Below are 15,116 nucleotides of genomic sequence, written 5' to 3'. Positions count from 1 at the left end.
CTGCTATTAAATCAACATTTTCAGATGTTTCAACAATGGAGAGTTGCTTGCTCACTTTTATTTGAGCTATTTATTACTTTGGAACAGTCAAAAACACTTGATATAAACTGTAATTCATGATCAAATTGCTGATAGGCCGATAATAGAAATAGGCTGAGAAAGGGTATAGTTCCCCTATCTTTTCCCCCAATCTATTAATCCCGAAGATTCAATCACCAGTCGAAAGAGGAAGACTTAAGCTATCGTTTTATTGCATAATAACTTTGACTAAACAAAGTTAAAGCGCTTAAAACATGCAATCGAAATGAGTCATTTTTCAGTTCAAATCGGGCTGTTGACCAATCAGAGCGAGCGTATGCATTCGAGGCCGCGCCCCTTTTGTGCTGTTCTCCGGCTCTGCGGCTATTTAAGCAGAAAATTTCGGTTCCCCGGGGCCCGGGGGGACATTTACAGAATCATACGAGTTGTGGCAATATGGGTATCAAAATTCATGGTTTTTGATACTGAACATGAAAATGGCCATTTCAACAGTGGAGTGGCCGGTGCCCTCATGGATGGTTCCCCTTGGGGGAACATTTTTGAAAATTTTGCTGACAAATCTATGAAACAAAAATTAAATAATCTCATTCTAAACTTCAATAGCAATCCAAAAACATCAAAAATCTCATTAACCCTCTAACGCCCATGGTTACTCCAGAGCACCACTTATTTTTGGATTCAAAATTAAATTTCTCTACAACCATTCATTTTTTCAAGCTGCTTCAATCTGCATTAGTTAATATAAAATTTTAGCCAATAACCATTAAAATTTCGTTCAATTTGGTTGATCCAGTTACGAGTAATGTGGAAAACGTAAAAAATCTCGATTTTGCACTGGGCGGGAATGGGTTAAAATTGCTTGGTCCTATGTCTTTCGGTTATGTCTTTGACATACCATCTTGAACTTTTTCTACAATGTATTTCTTATGGAGCAAACTATCAAAAACTGCTCGACGGCGGGTACTTCATTCAGGAATAATTTAAGTAATGGAGCACCCGATTCGAGTGGTAGAAATGACAGCTCTCCCATAAGAAATACGTTGATGAAAAAAAGCGAAAACTGCTCGAATGGAATTGCTCCATTCCCGATAATGGAGCACTTCCATTCGAGCAGTTTTTGCTTTTTTCTACAATGTATTTCTTATGGAGCGAACTATCAAAAACTGCTCGACTGCGGGTGCTCCATTCTAGTAGTTATTTATAAATGAGCATTTCCATTCGAGCAGTTTTTGCCTTTTTTTCTACAGTGTACAGTGAAACAGTTACGTTTTTCTAATTTGACGATTTCTCTGGAACGACGCAACATTTTTGCAATCCTTTAGAAGCAATTTGTAGGTTTTGTTCAGATCTACAAAACGCTATTTGAAGCTTGCAAAAATATTGTATAGTTTAAGAGGAATCTTCGAAACAAAAAGCGTAACGCCACCGCGTAAAAAGAAGTTTCTCTGTATTCCTTATGGGAGAACTGTCATTTCTACCACTCGAATTGGGTACTCCATTCTATGATTATTTTTTTTCTCTGGAAATAAATCTGCAGAAAATGTAAAAAAAAACTATTTCAAATGATGAGGAAAATATACCCTTTCTCGGCCAATTTCTATTATCAGCATATCAGCACTTTGTTTGTGAATAACAGCTTTCATAGAGTGTGTTTCCCTATTCAAAAGTAACAAATAGCTCAAGCTCATTAAAAAGTGAGCAAGACACTTTCTATTTATGATACATCCTATTTTATTATTTTTTTTTTTTTTTGAATGGCGAAAAACTGCAAAAGTAATAAAAAGGTTCAGTGTGACAAAAATGGGTACATTATGAGAAAAGGAAATGGTAATTAGGTAAAACAAACAAATCAAGAAGAAAATTGAATATCAGACAATGGCAATTTGATAAAATAAGTTAACAATAATGAATTTTAGGGTCATGTGAAGCTACAGTTGGAGTACACAGAAAAAAATCAATTCTCGAAACCGTAAAGTCAGTTCACGATTATGAGAACCACGAAGGAATATATTCACTTTTATGGTGCAAATGCACCATACTCATGAATAAATTCCTTCGTGGATCTCACATTCGTGAACTTAATTCACGATTACGGGAATTGATTTTTTCTGTGTAGTATAAAAAATAGAAATCGAAGTCGAATATTCCAAATTTAAAAGAAAACCAAAACTAAAAAAACATTATAAAGTGTTAAAACCTTAATATTTGGAGCGCAAAACAAAAATTGCCATCGGAAATTTCGGATAAACACAAACACATACGCTTACATGTTAATTTCACATAAAATTTTACATTTATTTTCAGAGCGTTTTTCACTGCTTTTGCTGCTTTCCACCCACAAGTGGGTAGATTTTGCACCTTACTCTAACCTTTCTTTTTTCCATATCTCATCGCAACCGCTTACTCACTTCATTTCAGTATTCAACATTCTGACGTCGCTTTTTTTTTCTGCGGCATTGAGACGGCACTAGAAGTTACTTTTCTCTTATCATTTTTGTTCATTCTTTAATCTTATCTTTTCTTTACTGGTACGTTACGCTAAATTTTCATAATTCCTACTTAATAGCTTTTTCCTACTATTTTGCTTGCTTTCTCCGCTTACCTTTTGTTTCGTCAGTCAAATATTGTGTTTTGCTGCTTTTTTTCCTGCACCCTTCATTCAGAGGAACTCCCCTGAAATTATTTTTGCACGAAATTCATCAAACGGAGTTTGTCTTCTCTCTAATGATAATTATTTTTTTGTTTTGCGGTTCAATAATAATCGTGGTACAAAAAGAAACGCAGATGTGAGAATATCTCATAAGATTTATAAAATCTCTTTTTATTTAATTTTTTTTGCTTCTTTCGGTTTAATCTTATACTCCTGGCAACTTTTTAATTACTAGATTTTTTAAATATAATAGTGGGAAAGGGGGAGGAATATATTTCAACTATAGCGCGTTTTGTTTTGTTTTTGTTTGTTTGTGTGTTGTTACGCTCGAAGTTACGACGAATTTCACTACTACGAATGACTTTACCCTTAAACGATTTCGCGGAATTTAGTGTTACCTTTCCAATTGTTCTACATCGTTTTGTTTGTGTATGGGTGTTTTTTTTTATATTTTGTGTGAATGATAGCTAATCGTTGCAGCGTCTACGGATGGGTTTGAAATGTTTTTCTCTAGTAATGTAATGATTTTTAGTACGGAATTCGTTTGTTTAAATAAAGAACTTTTTTCGTGGACGTTTTCAATTGCTCAACAATTCAGTTTTAAATTTTCGATTAACCATAGTAAGGAACAAGGTCATAACTTTGAGTAGGTGTGCATTTTGCTTCGATTTTGTTAGTGTGAGTGCAGTTATGGTAAGGTCGCTGAGATAAAATTTATTTATAGTTATGTATTTAATAGTTGTGTATCGAACTCAGTGTATTCAATTAATAATGCAAAATCCAGCCTAAAGTCGATCAAGAAGTTTTGCCGATTCAATGAAAGGAGAAATAGCAAGATCAATTTGTAAATGATAACCGGGTTCAAGTTTCCAGCTTTTTTCCGTGTTTTCTTACAGTATGAAATATACGATCTAATCTACATAAAATGATACAAAATTAACAGCTCGAGCATTTTAATTTTGTGTGTGTAACCAAAAAAACAAAATTATGTATAAAGAATAAAACATTAAGAAAAGGATTAAGGGTTAAAACCAAAAATGGCGGCGACCAACTCTGCTGAACAGACGGCCTGCTACGACGATGAACGACAGCTGGATGACGTTTTGGCACTGACCCGCAGATTGATGCAAGCACAAACATGACTTTCCCTTTTTCTCTATTTTGCGCCTGTGTTTAGGGTGCTAAACTTTGTATCGTTTTAGGAGGTTATACTTCATACTAAGATCAGCAACTATTGATAAGTTGTTTGTGTAGTGAGTTTGTGAGTCTGTATCTATTAGTAAGTGATGCCGAAGTTTGTTTTTGTTTTGTGAATTTCGTTCGCTCATGTAACTTTACAAAAAGAACGTAAAAACCAGTCTTGTTCTTTATTTTTAGTGTTCCGCTCCTTCGAACTTCAGGTTGCAAGAGCCAAAACCTCGAAGGGCGTCTCAATTTAGCCAAATTTCAGCAAACTCTAGCAAAAACTTTCAAGTTTTGTCACTTCTAGGTTATGTTTTTCGATTGGAATCCGTCTAATCACCGAACTTACTGTTTTTTTCAGATTTTGACAGAATAAATTTGTCAAAATTAGAAAGATTTCATTTCAATTGTTTAGAGTGTTGTGTTAGCCAATCAACCGATGTCTTATCCAATTATTCTAATTTGCGCGGAGCCCTGAGCGGCACTGCAGCTGCGCGTGTAACCTTAAATCACTGGAATCACATGCGAGATCCTAACTATGTACAGTAAACGAAAAGAGTTTACCTCGTCGTAGAATAAAAAGCCTACCTCTAACCTAGATATTTTTATCCGTTGCCGTGGCAATGTTTTGAGAAGAGAATTTGTGCGTGTTCCGCGCAGTTTTGCTCGCAATTTCCGACTAGAGTTGGAGGGCACCAACGCAGTCGAGCAGTATTTGTCAGTTTGCCAAAAATTGCTCGATTCGTGCGGTCGTGTTCGTGTTTTAACTTGTTGCAGTAACAACTGCTCGTGCAGATTTGAGTCCGAACTGTCAAAACTGCTCGACTTTTTCCGTTTCTGCAAATCCAACCGATCTTTCCAGATTCTTCCAAACAAAAACAAAAAAATGTTTCAACAAAAGTAGTGGAGCAAAAACACTTTAATTTCGTCTTAGTCGCATTTATCGTTTGCCGACCGCAAACTTGTTAAATAAATAATATCGTTTTCTGTTGTCTCAGCCTGAAAAATACAACTGGAGCATTCCTCAATAATCGCAACTCGCGCGTAAAACTATACAGACACATGACTAATACACACACACACTTGCTGGTTAACTTACGTCGTCCCGCGCCTCTCTCATTCGGAATGGCCACTGCTTACGTCTGATTGTGGTCCAGGTTCAGATGGTTGCTGGTGGCCACCACCACCGACAGCTCGTCATTATCCTCGCCGTTCATCTTCACAATCACCGTTCCCCCGTTCTGGATGGCCGTGGCCTGCGGTGGCCCACCGTTCCGTTCCGTCCCATTCCCCGTAGGGCCCCCGTCCGGCCCGCCGCCACCCTGGCCACCGCCGCCCGGCCCACTGTTCAAATGCGTGTTAATACTACCGTTGCTGCATATCTTACTGTAAAGGTCGGGCGTCGCCGTCATGATGGCCGCCTCGTCAAACTCCGTCCGCAGCTCGGTGCACTTGAGCAGGCCCAGCTCCTTCGGCATGTACGACAGTATCCGGTAGATCTGCCGGATGTCCTCGTACGAGCTCCAGATGCCCGGCCGCTTGTTGTGGAACAGCTTCGCGTACGTGTACACGTTCGCCGTCTGGTCGTACTCGAGCTGCATCGCGAGCGAGCTGATGCAGCAGAACTGGCACGCCTGGAAGCCGCCGTATCTGGGTGTGTGAGAGAGAGAGGGGAAAGCAAAGATCAGGATCAGGAGTGAAGCAGCCAAAGAAATCGTCGGTGAAGCAGCCATCGACCGAAGAAGATGAACTGCTGGATACTTCGGCAGAGGCGTGATACCATCGAGTGCACATCGCAAAAAACTCGAATCTGAGTTCAGGAGCACAGCACGACGTGGACTTCAACACCAGCATACGAGAAGGACAAAGGAACAACGTTACCCAGATTTTCAACAAGCAATATCTAAATTCAAAATTAAAAAATACTTAAAAAAAAAAATAAGATAAGTGAATGTATGTGAGTGAAAACAAAATCAACATTTTGAAAATCGTTTAAAAAATTCAGCATTACCAGACTAACTAATTTGACCAAAAAATATTAAAATTTATTTTTTAGAATGTGTGTGTGTAAAAAAACAAAGAAAATCATTTCATTATTATGAAGCAAAAAAAAATCAGTTAATCGAGTGTCTTTGAAATTGTTTTGAGGAAACATCACAATGAAATAATAGTTTGTTTGTAATAGCAAATTACAAGTCTCAATTTGTAATTCAGAGTTACCCGGAGGTGTAATTAAGGATAACGTAATCTTTAGTTACAAATATTTGTAACACTTGATTACAAAACAGCGCCAACTAAAATGATTCAAACATCACTAGGCTTAGTAATATTTCACGCTCAAAAATTGCAAATTTCACGGGGACCTCAAATTCAAAATACCAAATTTCACGCAAATTTCGCGGAACGTGAAAAATGTTAAAATAACTCTGAAAATCGTTTGTTTAAATCACAGAAACTGCTTTTTGTGCTTCATTATATATTATTTAAATAAACTAAAAATAATTTGAATAAATTTGAACCTGACACAAAAAAAATCTCCTAATTTTCCAAAAAGATTCCACCTGGTTTATGGATGGGCTCTATATTTATTTTTAAACAAATTGTATGGCATGCGTATTCTTATTTATTGAACTTTTTTTTTAAATATTTGACTGAAAAGTTTTCGCGAATTTGCTTCATTTTTCTGAATTTCTATCCAAAATAAGTTCAATAATTTGAATTGTTTGCGACATTTAGCATATTAAAAATAATACTAATTTTTTTATTCAAAATGAAATTTTTAGCGCTTTTTTTATTTTTCTTGCTCTTGTTAGTGCTTAAGTTATAGAAATAATTGTTCCAAAATGGATTATGATACAACACACAGCTGAAAGGAACTCCAAAACTCTGTAATGAATTGCAATAGAACTGATTGTATCTTGATTATTCACCAATAAATCTAATTGAATTGAAAAAAAAAAATTCAAAATGAAAAAAAGCAAAAAGATAGTATTTTTCCACCCAAATAATCAAATATCAAAATGAAACAGGACTCAGAAAAAAAGAAAAGTTTTTAAAAGTTGACTTCAAAGAAAAAAATGCCCTTTATTTTAATTTGAATAAAACAAAGCTTGATTCTTTTAATTTCTTATGAAACTATACCTTTCAAATAAAATAGCAGTAACATTTTTATTTTAGCGAATGAAAATATTACTAAACTAACCTAAAGTAACCATCTCAACGCCCTTTCTCAATCTGATACAAAGTGTTATACAAACAGGCTATCGTTTCCAATAAATTACAAATTACTAGCCTTAGTTAGTTTAGAAAAAAATGAACAATTCTTCAAATGGTTCATATCACGCATTTCAATTGTAAACTAATAAAATTTACTTAAATAGTCTGTATGGGTAAAATATTAATTATGTTGTTATTTAAAAAAAAATATTTGAGAAAATTGACAAACTTCACGTTACGCCGTCTTCGAAATCGTCAAAAATCACTAACCCTATGTTAGTAATTTAACCAGGGTATTCACTCGCTTATTTCTACAGTATTTTATAAGATTATTTTTATTCTTATTTGAGTTTGATAAATCATTTTGAGAAAAATAGTTACAGTTTCACAAAAACATAAAATTTCACGGGATTTTGCGGAAAAAGCCAAATTTCATGTATTTCACGCTGTCCGCGAAATCGTGAAATTTCACTAACCCTAAAAATCACCAAAGAAGCTTGTGATATTTCAAACTTGCTAAGTGGACTCAGAACGTTTTTCAAAGTCAAACACTACTTACATGACCTTTTCGTAGCTGTTATGGAAAATCTTTTTTTGCTTGCAAGCTCTCTGCATTTCGAAAACATTTTGCCTTCCTCACTGAGGTAAGGCTATAATCCTGCTCTTAAATTGAACTTTTTATTTTAAGCTCGAAAACCCACCTTGATGTATACATATCGACTCAGAATCGAAAACTGAACAAATGTCTGTGTGTATGTGTGTGTGTATGTGTGTGGGTATGTGTGTGTGTATGTGACCAATAATGTCACTCAGTTTTCTCAGCACTGGCTGAACCGATTTTGACCAAACCAGTCGCATTCGACTTGGTTTAGGGTCCCATACGGTGCTATTGAATTTTTTAAAGTTTCGATAAGTAGTTCTAAAGTTATGTATAAAAATGTGTTTTCGCATATTTTCGGAAGAAGAATAAATGGCAGTAAACTGAACCAAACATCATCATGTTATACATCGTTATTTAGGTAATTGAAAGACCTTTCCAACGAGTCCACAACATTGAAGATCTGGCAACCCTGTCTCGAGTTATAACCACTTAAGTGATATTTATGTACTTTTTTTGTAGCCGGATCTCACTTAAATGTATGTAAACAATGTCCGGATCCACCATCCGACCCATCGTTGATTAGGTAATCGAGATACCTTTCCAACGAGTCCACAACATTGAAGATCTGGCAACCCTGTCTTGAGTTCTGACCACTTAAGTGATATTTATGTACTTTTTTGAAGCCGGATCTCACTTAAATGTATGTAAACGATGTCCGGATCCATCATCCGACCCATCGTTGGTTAGGTAATCGAAAGACCTTTCCAACGAGTCCACAACATTGAAGATCTGGCAACCCTGTCTCGAGTTCTGACCACTTAAGTGATATTTATGTACTTTTTTTGTAGCCGGATCTCACTTAAATGTATGTAAACAATGTCCGGATCCACCATCCGACCCATCGTTGATTAGGTAATCGAGATACCTTTCCAACGAGTCCACAACATTGAAGATCTGGCAACCCTGTCTTGAGTTCTGACCACTTAAGTGATATTAATGTACTTTTTTGAAGCCGGATCTCACTTAAATGTATGTAAACGATGTCCGGATCCATCATCCGACCCATCGTTGGTTAGGTAATCGAAAGACCTTTCCAACGAGTCCACAACATTGAAGATCTGGCAACCCTGTCTCGAGTTCTGACCACTTAAGTGATATTTATGTACTTTTTTTGTAGCCGGATCTCACTTAAATGTATGTAAACAATGTCCGGATCCACCATCCGACCCATCGTTGATTAGGTAATCGAGATACCTTTCCAACGAGTCCACAACATTGAAGATCTGGCAACCCTGTCTTGAGTTCTGACCACTTAAGTGATATTAATGTACTTTTTTGAAGCCGGATCTCACTTAAATGTATGTAAACGATGTCCGGATCCATCATCCGACCCATCGTTAGTTAGGTAATCGAAAGACCTTTCCAACGAGTCCACAACATTGAAGATCTGGCAACTCTGTCTCGAGTTCTGACCACTTATGAGCCCTTGAGTGATATGTGTGTTTTTTTGGATCAAATTTGTGTCCAAATCCATCATATTACATATCACTCATTGTTGGAAAAGAGTGAGGAAGGCACCAACCACATAGGTGGATTAAGTTAGTTTTTCAAATTTAAATTGTTTCGATAGGTTTCGAAAGTAAAATTTGAAATCTTCAAAATCTGACGCATTACACCGAGACCAGCGGCCTTGTTTTTTGGAGTGGCCTCTCAGTACCGTCGAGTAGAACATTATTCAACATCAACAGAGGAAGTAAGAGTTCCGGAGCACTGCAGCCAATCCCGAAAAAAAACAAAGCATCCCAAACTCACCTGTCCACGATCACGATCGGCCCGTTCCGGTACTCTGCGCACCGCTCGTGCACCCGCACCGCAAAGTCAAAGATGGACCGCGGCTGCGCCATATCGGGCCACATCGGGTTCTCGAACATGCGCACGCTCAGCTCGTAGTCGTCCTGGATGGACTGGATGACAAAGTTCCGCACGATGTAGTCGTTCTCGGACGTCTCCGACACGAGCCGGATCCGGTAGTAGTCGCTCTCGATCGGCTCCGACTCGTTCGGCCAGAACTGCAGGAAGGACTGTGTGTGTGTGTGGGGTGAAGGTTAGTTAGTATCCGGTGTTTTAAAAGTGGACCGGGAACTCACCATATTGTCGGCGGAGGAGAGCAGCACCACGGTCTGGGCGTTGTGATCCCACACCATCTGCCAAAAGTCCTTGAAGGTGTCGATGAGCGGGTGCTGCGTCACGATAAAGTCCCGTAACCGGCGGTAGCCGTGCAGCCAGGTGGCGTTGATGTAGTCGCTGCCCTCGACGCCCGGCTTGGGCGTCAGGTGGACGCGGCTGCCCTCGAGCGGAACCAGCGAGCTGCGGTTCTTGATGGCGTTGACCGGCTTTAGCGCCGACGTCAGGTTGATCTCCTTTGGCTGGTAACTTGTGATGAACTGTGTGAAGGGGGTGAGAATGATCTTGTTAGTCAGCTTCCGTTGGATACCCAAAGAAGCGCCCACCTTGTACTGGCTGTCAATGAACTCAATGTGGTTCACCACTCCCCCAATCGCGTCCATCTTGATGTTCGTTTCCCCGCTGTCGATCGCCTCGACGAGCGCATCGTGGATGAAGATGTACTGCTCCTCCGTTTGCACCAGGTAGTTCCGCTGGGCGCGGATGTACCGAAGAAAGCCAAACACGTTCAACTGGTTCTTGGCCTCAATCTGCTTCAGCATGGCGTCTATCACGATGTACGTTCCGGTTCGGCCCACTCCGGCGCTGCAATGCACCACGATTGGGCCGGCGTCCGCGGGGTTGGCCGCCGTAGACTTCTTCACAAAGTTGATCACCGGCAGCGGATGATCGGGCGTTCCGTGGTCCGGCCAGTTCGTGTAGTGGTACTGGTAGACCAGCTTCTCCGTCTGCGAGGCCTTCTTCTTCTTAAGCTTGGTGTGCTTGATCTGGAACGTCCGCACCGTGTACGTCGCCATCACCTCCTCCCGGATCAGCTTGACCGCGATCACGCCGTACATCTCGGTACCGTCCTTAGGCCAGTACATGTCGCACTTTCGGCGACCCCGCTCGACTAGATTCGTTATCATCACAATGATCGCTACCCGTTGCTCCCAGATCATCCGCCAGAAGCAGTCAAACGTGCACGGCAGCGGACCCTGCGTCCCGATGAACGCCCGCGGCTTCTGGTACCCATCGATGAAGTTCGCATTGATGTAGTCCAGATGCTTCTTCTGGCCCGGAACTTGCCGCAGGTGAACTCTGCTGTGATCATCTTCAAAAACAAAAACCAAAATCAATCAAAACTTCTCACGAACCCCCGAAAAAATAAAAAAACACTCACAAGCAATCACGTTCAGGTACCGGTTCTTGGCCTTGTTGTCCGGGTGCTGCGAGTGCTCCGACGGGTACTCGTCGCTGAGCGCCTCGCCCTGGATCGCCTCGTACTCTTTGCTGAAGCCGATGTCGCCGTCCACGTGCAGCGCCGCCACATGCTTGGCGAACTCGCACACCGGAATCGACGAGCGCATCTCGCCCGCCACCTCGCACGGCGCCTCCCAGTCGACGATGCCGGCCGAGTTGCCACCGCCCGAGTTGCCGCAGGCCGGCGGGTCGTCCAGGTAGTAGTAGGCCGCGTGGAAGCATTTCCTGGAGAGGGAGAGAGAAGATTTGTTAATAACATGAGTGAGATTGATTTAGTCCATTTCATGGCATTGTAACTCGGAAGGCACGTCGACGAATAAGTTTTACAAACGTTGAAGTAACAATTTAATTAAAATATTGTTTTAGATTTTTCAGTATAAGTTTTGTTTGACTCAAGTTTGAATCTGATTTCGAAAAGAAGTTCTTTCCATAGCATCTTCGCTTGAAAGGCACGTCGGCAGATGCTATGTTTTGCAATACACTTTTAATTATATATTTTTCTGTAATTCCGTTCTGTGTTATTTTAAGCCCAATCGACACATAAGCAAGCAATAAAACAAACAATTCCAACTTTGGCATGTTGAGCTGATTGTTCCATCTGAATCATCAAACTATCACCAATCGAGACGACCACACACTGGTAGAGGGGCACACGCCTTGAGTAAATACACTGGACCAGATGACTTGAATCAATTTGAATTTATTAATAAAACAACAACGCACTAGATGCATTTCACAGGGAGAGAAAGATTCACGGGTGGTAGAAAATCATTCAAACTATGAGTTTGTTGAAATTTGTTTTTAATTAACGCTTAAACGTTCGGACAATCATTTTAATTATATTTTTATTCTTAAAAATCTTATTACTTATGGTAGAATCAACCATATTTTCACTTCTTGTGACAGTTAAAAATACAACAAATCTAGATCTTCTACAACTGGAAGCATCCAATTTGGTGAATTCTACCAAAAGTTCTAAGATTTTTATGAAAAATAGGGTTAAATTGGTACCTGCGCGTTTGAGTAAAAATGGTTTCCAAAATAATATTAGATTTTTTTTCATTGGCAATTTCCAATCCGAATCTTTAATAATATCGTACGAGACATAATACGAAAAATTTCGTGTCAAATACACTTTTTTGTTTCTAATCATTCAACTTAACAATAAACTCAAATTCTTTGCTGTAATATTGTCTCAAATAAATGGACAACACGTTAATAGTTACTGTAGTAGTAAGTCGAGGTGACACATTTCACACCTGAGCAATTCTCCGAGAAATCGGTCATTCGATGTTTTTTGTATGTTTTGATCCGACTGAAACTTTGTTTTTATTTTTTGATATGTTTTAGGGGATATCAAATGTCAATTTTTCTGAAATTTCCAGAATGTGTAATAAATCTTTGACTGAGTTTTAAATTTTTGAATTTATACTGATTTTTTCAAAAAATCGAAATACTGTGTGTGTGTGTGTGTGTGTGTGTGTGTGTGTGTGTGTGTGCAACCAACCAAACGGGACCACGCGGTCGCTTCTTACAAATTGAGTTGTTTCCATGTATTTTTAGATCTTCATTCTATACATACAAATAACTCGCATAGGCATTTGGAAGGTGTTAGCTCTGCCGAGCTTTGGTGACCCATTTCTACGCTGGCTAGCCGAGCGCGAGGTCCCTCAGCTTTTATCGACAAGCCCCGCCCTGAAGAACGTTTGCACCAATCGGGTTCAAACGTTATTTAGAACTTCCGAACCCTTGTCAAATAGGGACGTGGCGTTACATCGTGCTGCCACCTGGTTTTTTTTAAGTGCAAGAGTGGAAAAGTGCTGAGTCATCGTCTAAAAATAGACGGCGTCCTATCTCGCCCAGCAAAATGAAGTCGATAAAGTAGTCGGTTTCGATGAGAAAAAGTGGAAAACGTGGTCTAAAAATAGCGACGCCATCCCCCTATGGACAAGGACCCAGCGCGTATATAGTTTGATAGTAACAGTATTCCTAATTCCAGGCGTCGTTCACCAAGCCGTGATGGCCTTGTGGTTAGCATTTTTGCTTACCAATCCAAAGGACGGGGGTTCGAACCCCGACTCGGGCGACTTTGATTTTTCGTTCATGTTCAGTGTTTCAAGATTAATATTTCCTATACTTTCTCGTTGGGAGCAGATGGGAATCGAACCCAGGACCATTCGCTTAGAAAGCGAACACCGTAACCAGTCAGCCACGGCCGCTCCTTTTTTTCAAAAAATCGAAATACTGTTCGCAAAATTTTTTCAACTTCATTTTTCGATGTGGGTTATTCTCCGCCAACTCACACCTCTTCAATTTGCGCAAAACTTTGCTCAAAGGAGTTTTTTTGGTCCCTGATCACGAATCCAAGGTCCATTTTTCGATATCTCGTGACGGTGGGGCGGTACGACCCCTTTCATTTTTCTGGTTTTTTACTAAGACACGTTTTTCAGTGATTTGTAGCTCGCAACCGTGAAGAGATAGAAATTTGGTGTCAAAGGGACTTTTGTGTAAAATTAGACGCCCGATTTGATGGCGTACTCAAAATTCCGAAAAACGTATTTTTCATCAAAAAAAAGTTAAAAAATAGTTTTAAAATCGCTGCCATTTCCCCTTACTCAACAAGCCACAACAAGCCACAACAATCGTCCAAGGGATCATTCTTATGCAAAATTAGCTGAACTTTACAAAAAAATTACTTTCAAAAGCACACGATTGAGTTTTATGGGTGAAAACTTCGAAAAACTGGTCAAAAATTGTCAAAATCATAACTTTTTCAAAAAACTTTTTTGTAAAATTCTGATAACTCGTGAAGAATACATGCAAACCCCTTATGTCTATACATCAAAATTTTTGTTTTTGTCTGCTCTACAATTTTGTAGAACATTGTTACACTCTAAAATGTAACCCTGCAAAGTTAGAAAAAACACGTAATTTTAAAATGAAAATTTTTGTTCTAAATGAAAAAATGACCCTTCTGGGTTATTTCAGATTCGAAAAGTACATTAAATTTCCCATAAAATGACATGTCTCACGATTTTTGACAGTTGAGTAACGGGAAATGGCAGCGATTTTAAAACTATTTTTTAACTTTTTTTGATGAAAAATACGTTTTTTTCGGAATTTTGAGTAGGCCATCAAATCGGGCGTCTAATTTTACACAAAAGTTCTTTTGACACCAAATTTCTATCTCTTCATGGTTTCGAGCTACAAATCACTGAAAACGTGTCTTAGTAAAAAAAAAACCTTAGATTCGTGATCATGGACCAAAATTACCCCTTAGAGCAAAGTTTCACGAAAATCGAAGAGGGGTCCGGGCAACTTTTTCCGATTTCGTGTGAGTTCGTGGAGAATTACCCATAGGGACCATCCATAAACCACGTGGACACTTTTTTGGAAATCTCAACCCCCCCCCTCGTGGACAATTGTCCATACAAAAAAAACTTTTTTGTATGGAGCATGGACAATCGCCATACCCCCCCCCCCCCTAAAGTGTCCACGTGGTTTATGGATGGTCCCATATGTAAAAACGAATTTGTAATCAAAAAGTACTGAAGTGATTTTTTTTTTATAAATCTCAAAAGTGCTCAAAATGACCTACTGAGCACTGAAAAAACTAAAAAAAAATAAAAAAAAGTGTAGAAGAGGGTTAGTTTGGAAATACCGCCAGAAAAGTGAAAAAGGCGAAACACATATAATTCCAGGCATTTTCAACTAAAAGCTAGTGAAATTATAATGTAATTTAGTGTGAAGTTAGCAAGAAAGTTTTCCATAAAAATTGATGATTTGTTCAATATTTTTGATAAAGAAAAAAAGATGGCCATATGACCGCGATTTCACGTCATACCAACAGGATCCAGATCAAAAATACTACTAATTGGTCCAAATTGCCTAGGAATTCCTTGGACAAAATAATTAGACCAGTAATGCACATTTTTGCGTGGTTCTAAAATGGTAAGAATCGGATAACTATGTTTCTTTTCTCCATACATTTTGACGATTTTT

The 15,116-nt window shown here is 39.1% G+C and overlaps 1 protein-coding gene across 6 annotated transcripts in view; it reads right to left on the bottom strand.

Annotated features, from left to right (window-relative positions):
* The window catches only part of LOC120432503 (C-1-tetrahydrofolate synthase, cytoplasmic), a 231,747-nt gene that overhangs the window by 40,167 nt on the left and 176,464 nt on the right, over positions 1 to 15,116 (bottom strand). For 4 of the 6 annotated variants that reach the window (XM_039597716.2, XM_039597715.2, XM_039597721.1 and 1 more), the window contains 4 exons: positions 11,035 to 11,339; positions 9,836 to 10,965; positions 9,501 to 9,769; positions 2,531 to 5,521 (listed from right to left, as the gene is read on the bottom strand). In XM_039597716.2, coding sequence (XP_039453650.1) covers positions 5,008 to 5,521; positions 9,501 to 9,769; positions 9,836 to 10,965; positions 11,035 to 11,339 — 2,218 coding nt within the window. In that variant the 3' untranslated portion in view covers positions 2,531 to 5,007. Of the gene's footprint in view, positions 5,522 to 9,500; positions 9,770 to 9,835; positions 10,966 to 11,034; positions 11,340 to 15,116 lie in introns of those variants that run through there. The other 2 variants (XM_052710624.1, XM_052710634.1) reach the window with 1 other exon arrangement.

Source organism: Culex pipiens, chromosome 1, assembly GCF_016801865.2.
Source record: "Culex pipiens pallens isolate TS chromosome 1, TS_CPP_V2, whole genome shotgun sequence".
NCBI classification, from domain to species: Eukaryota; Metazoa; Arthropoda; class Insecta; order Diptera; family Culicidae; genus Culex; species Culex pipiens.
This window is presented reverse-complemented; position numbering and strand designations above follow the sequence as displayed.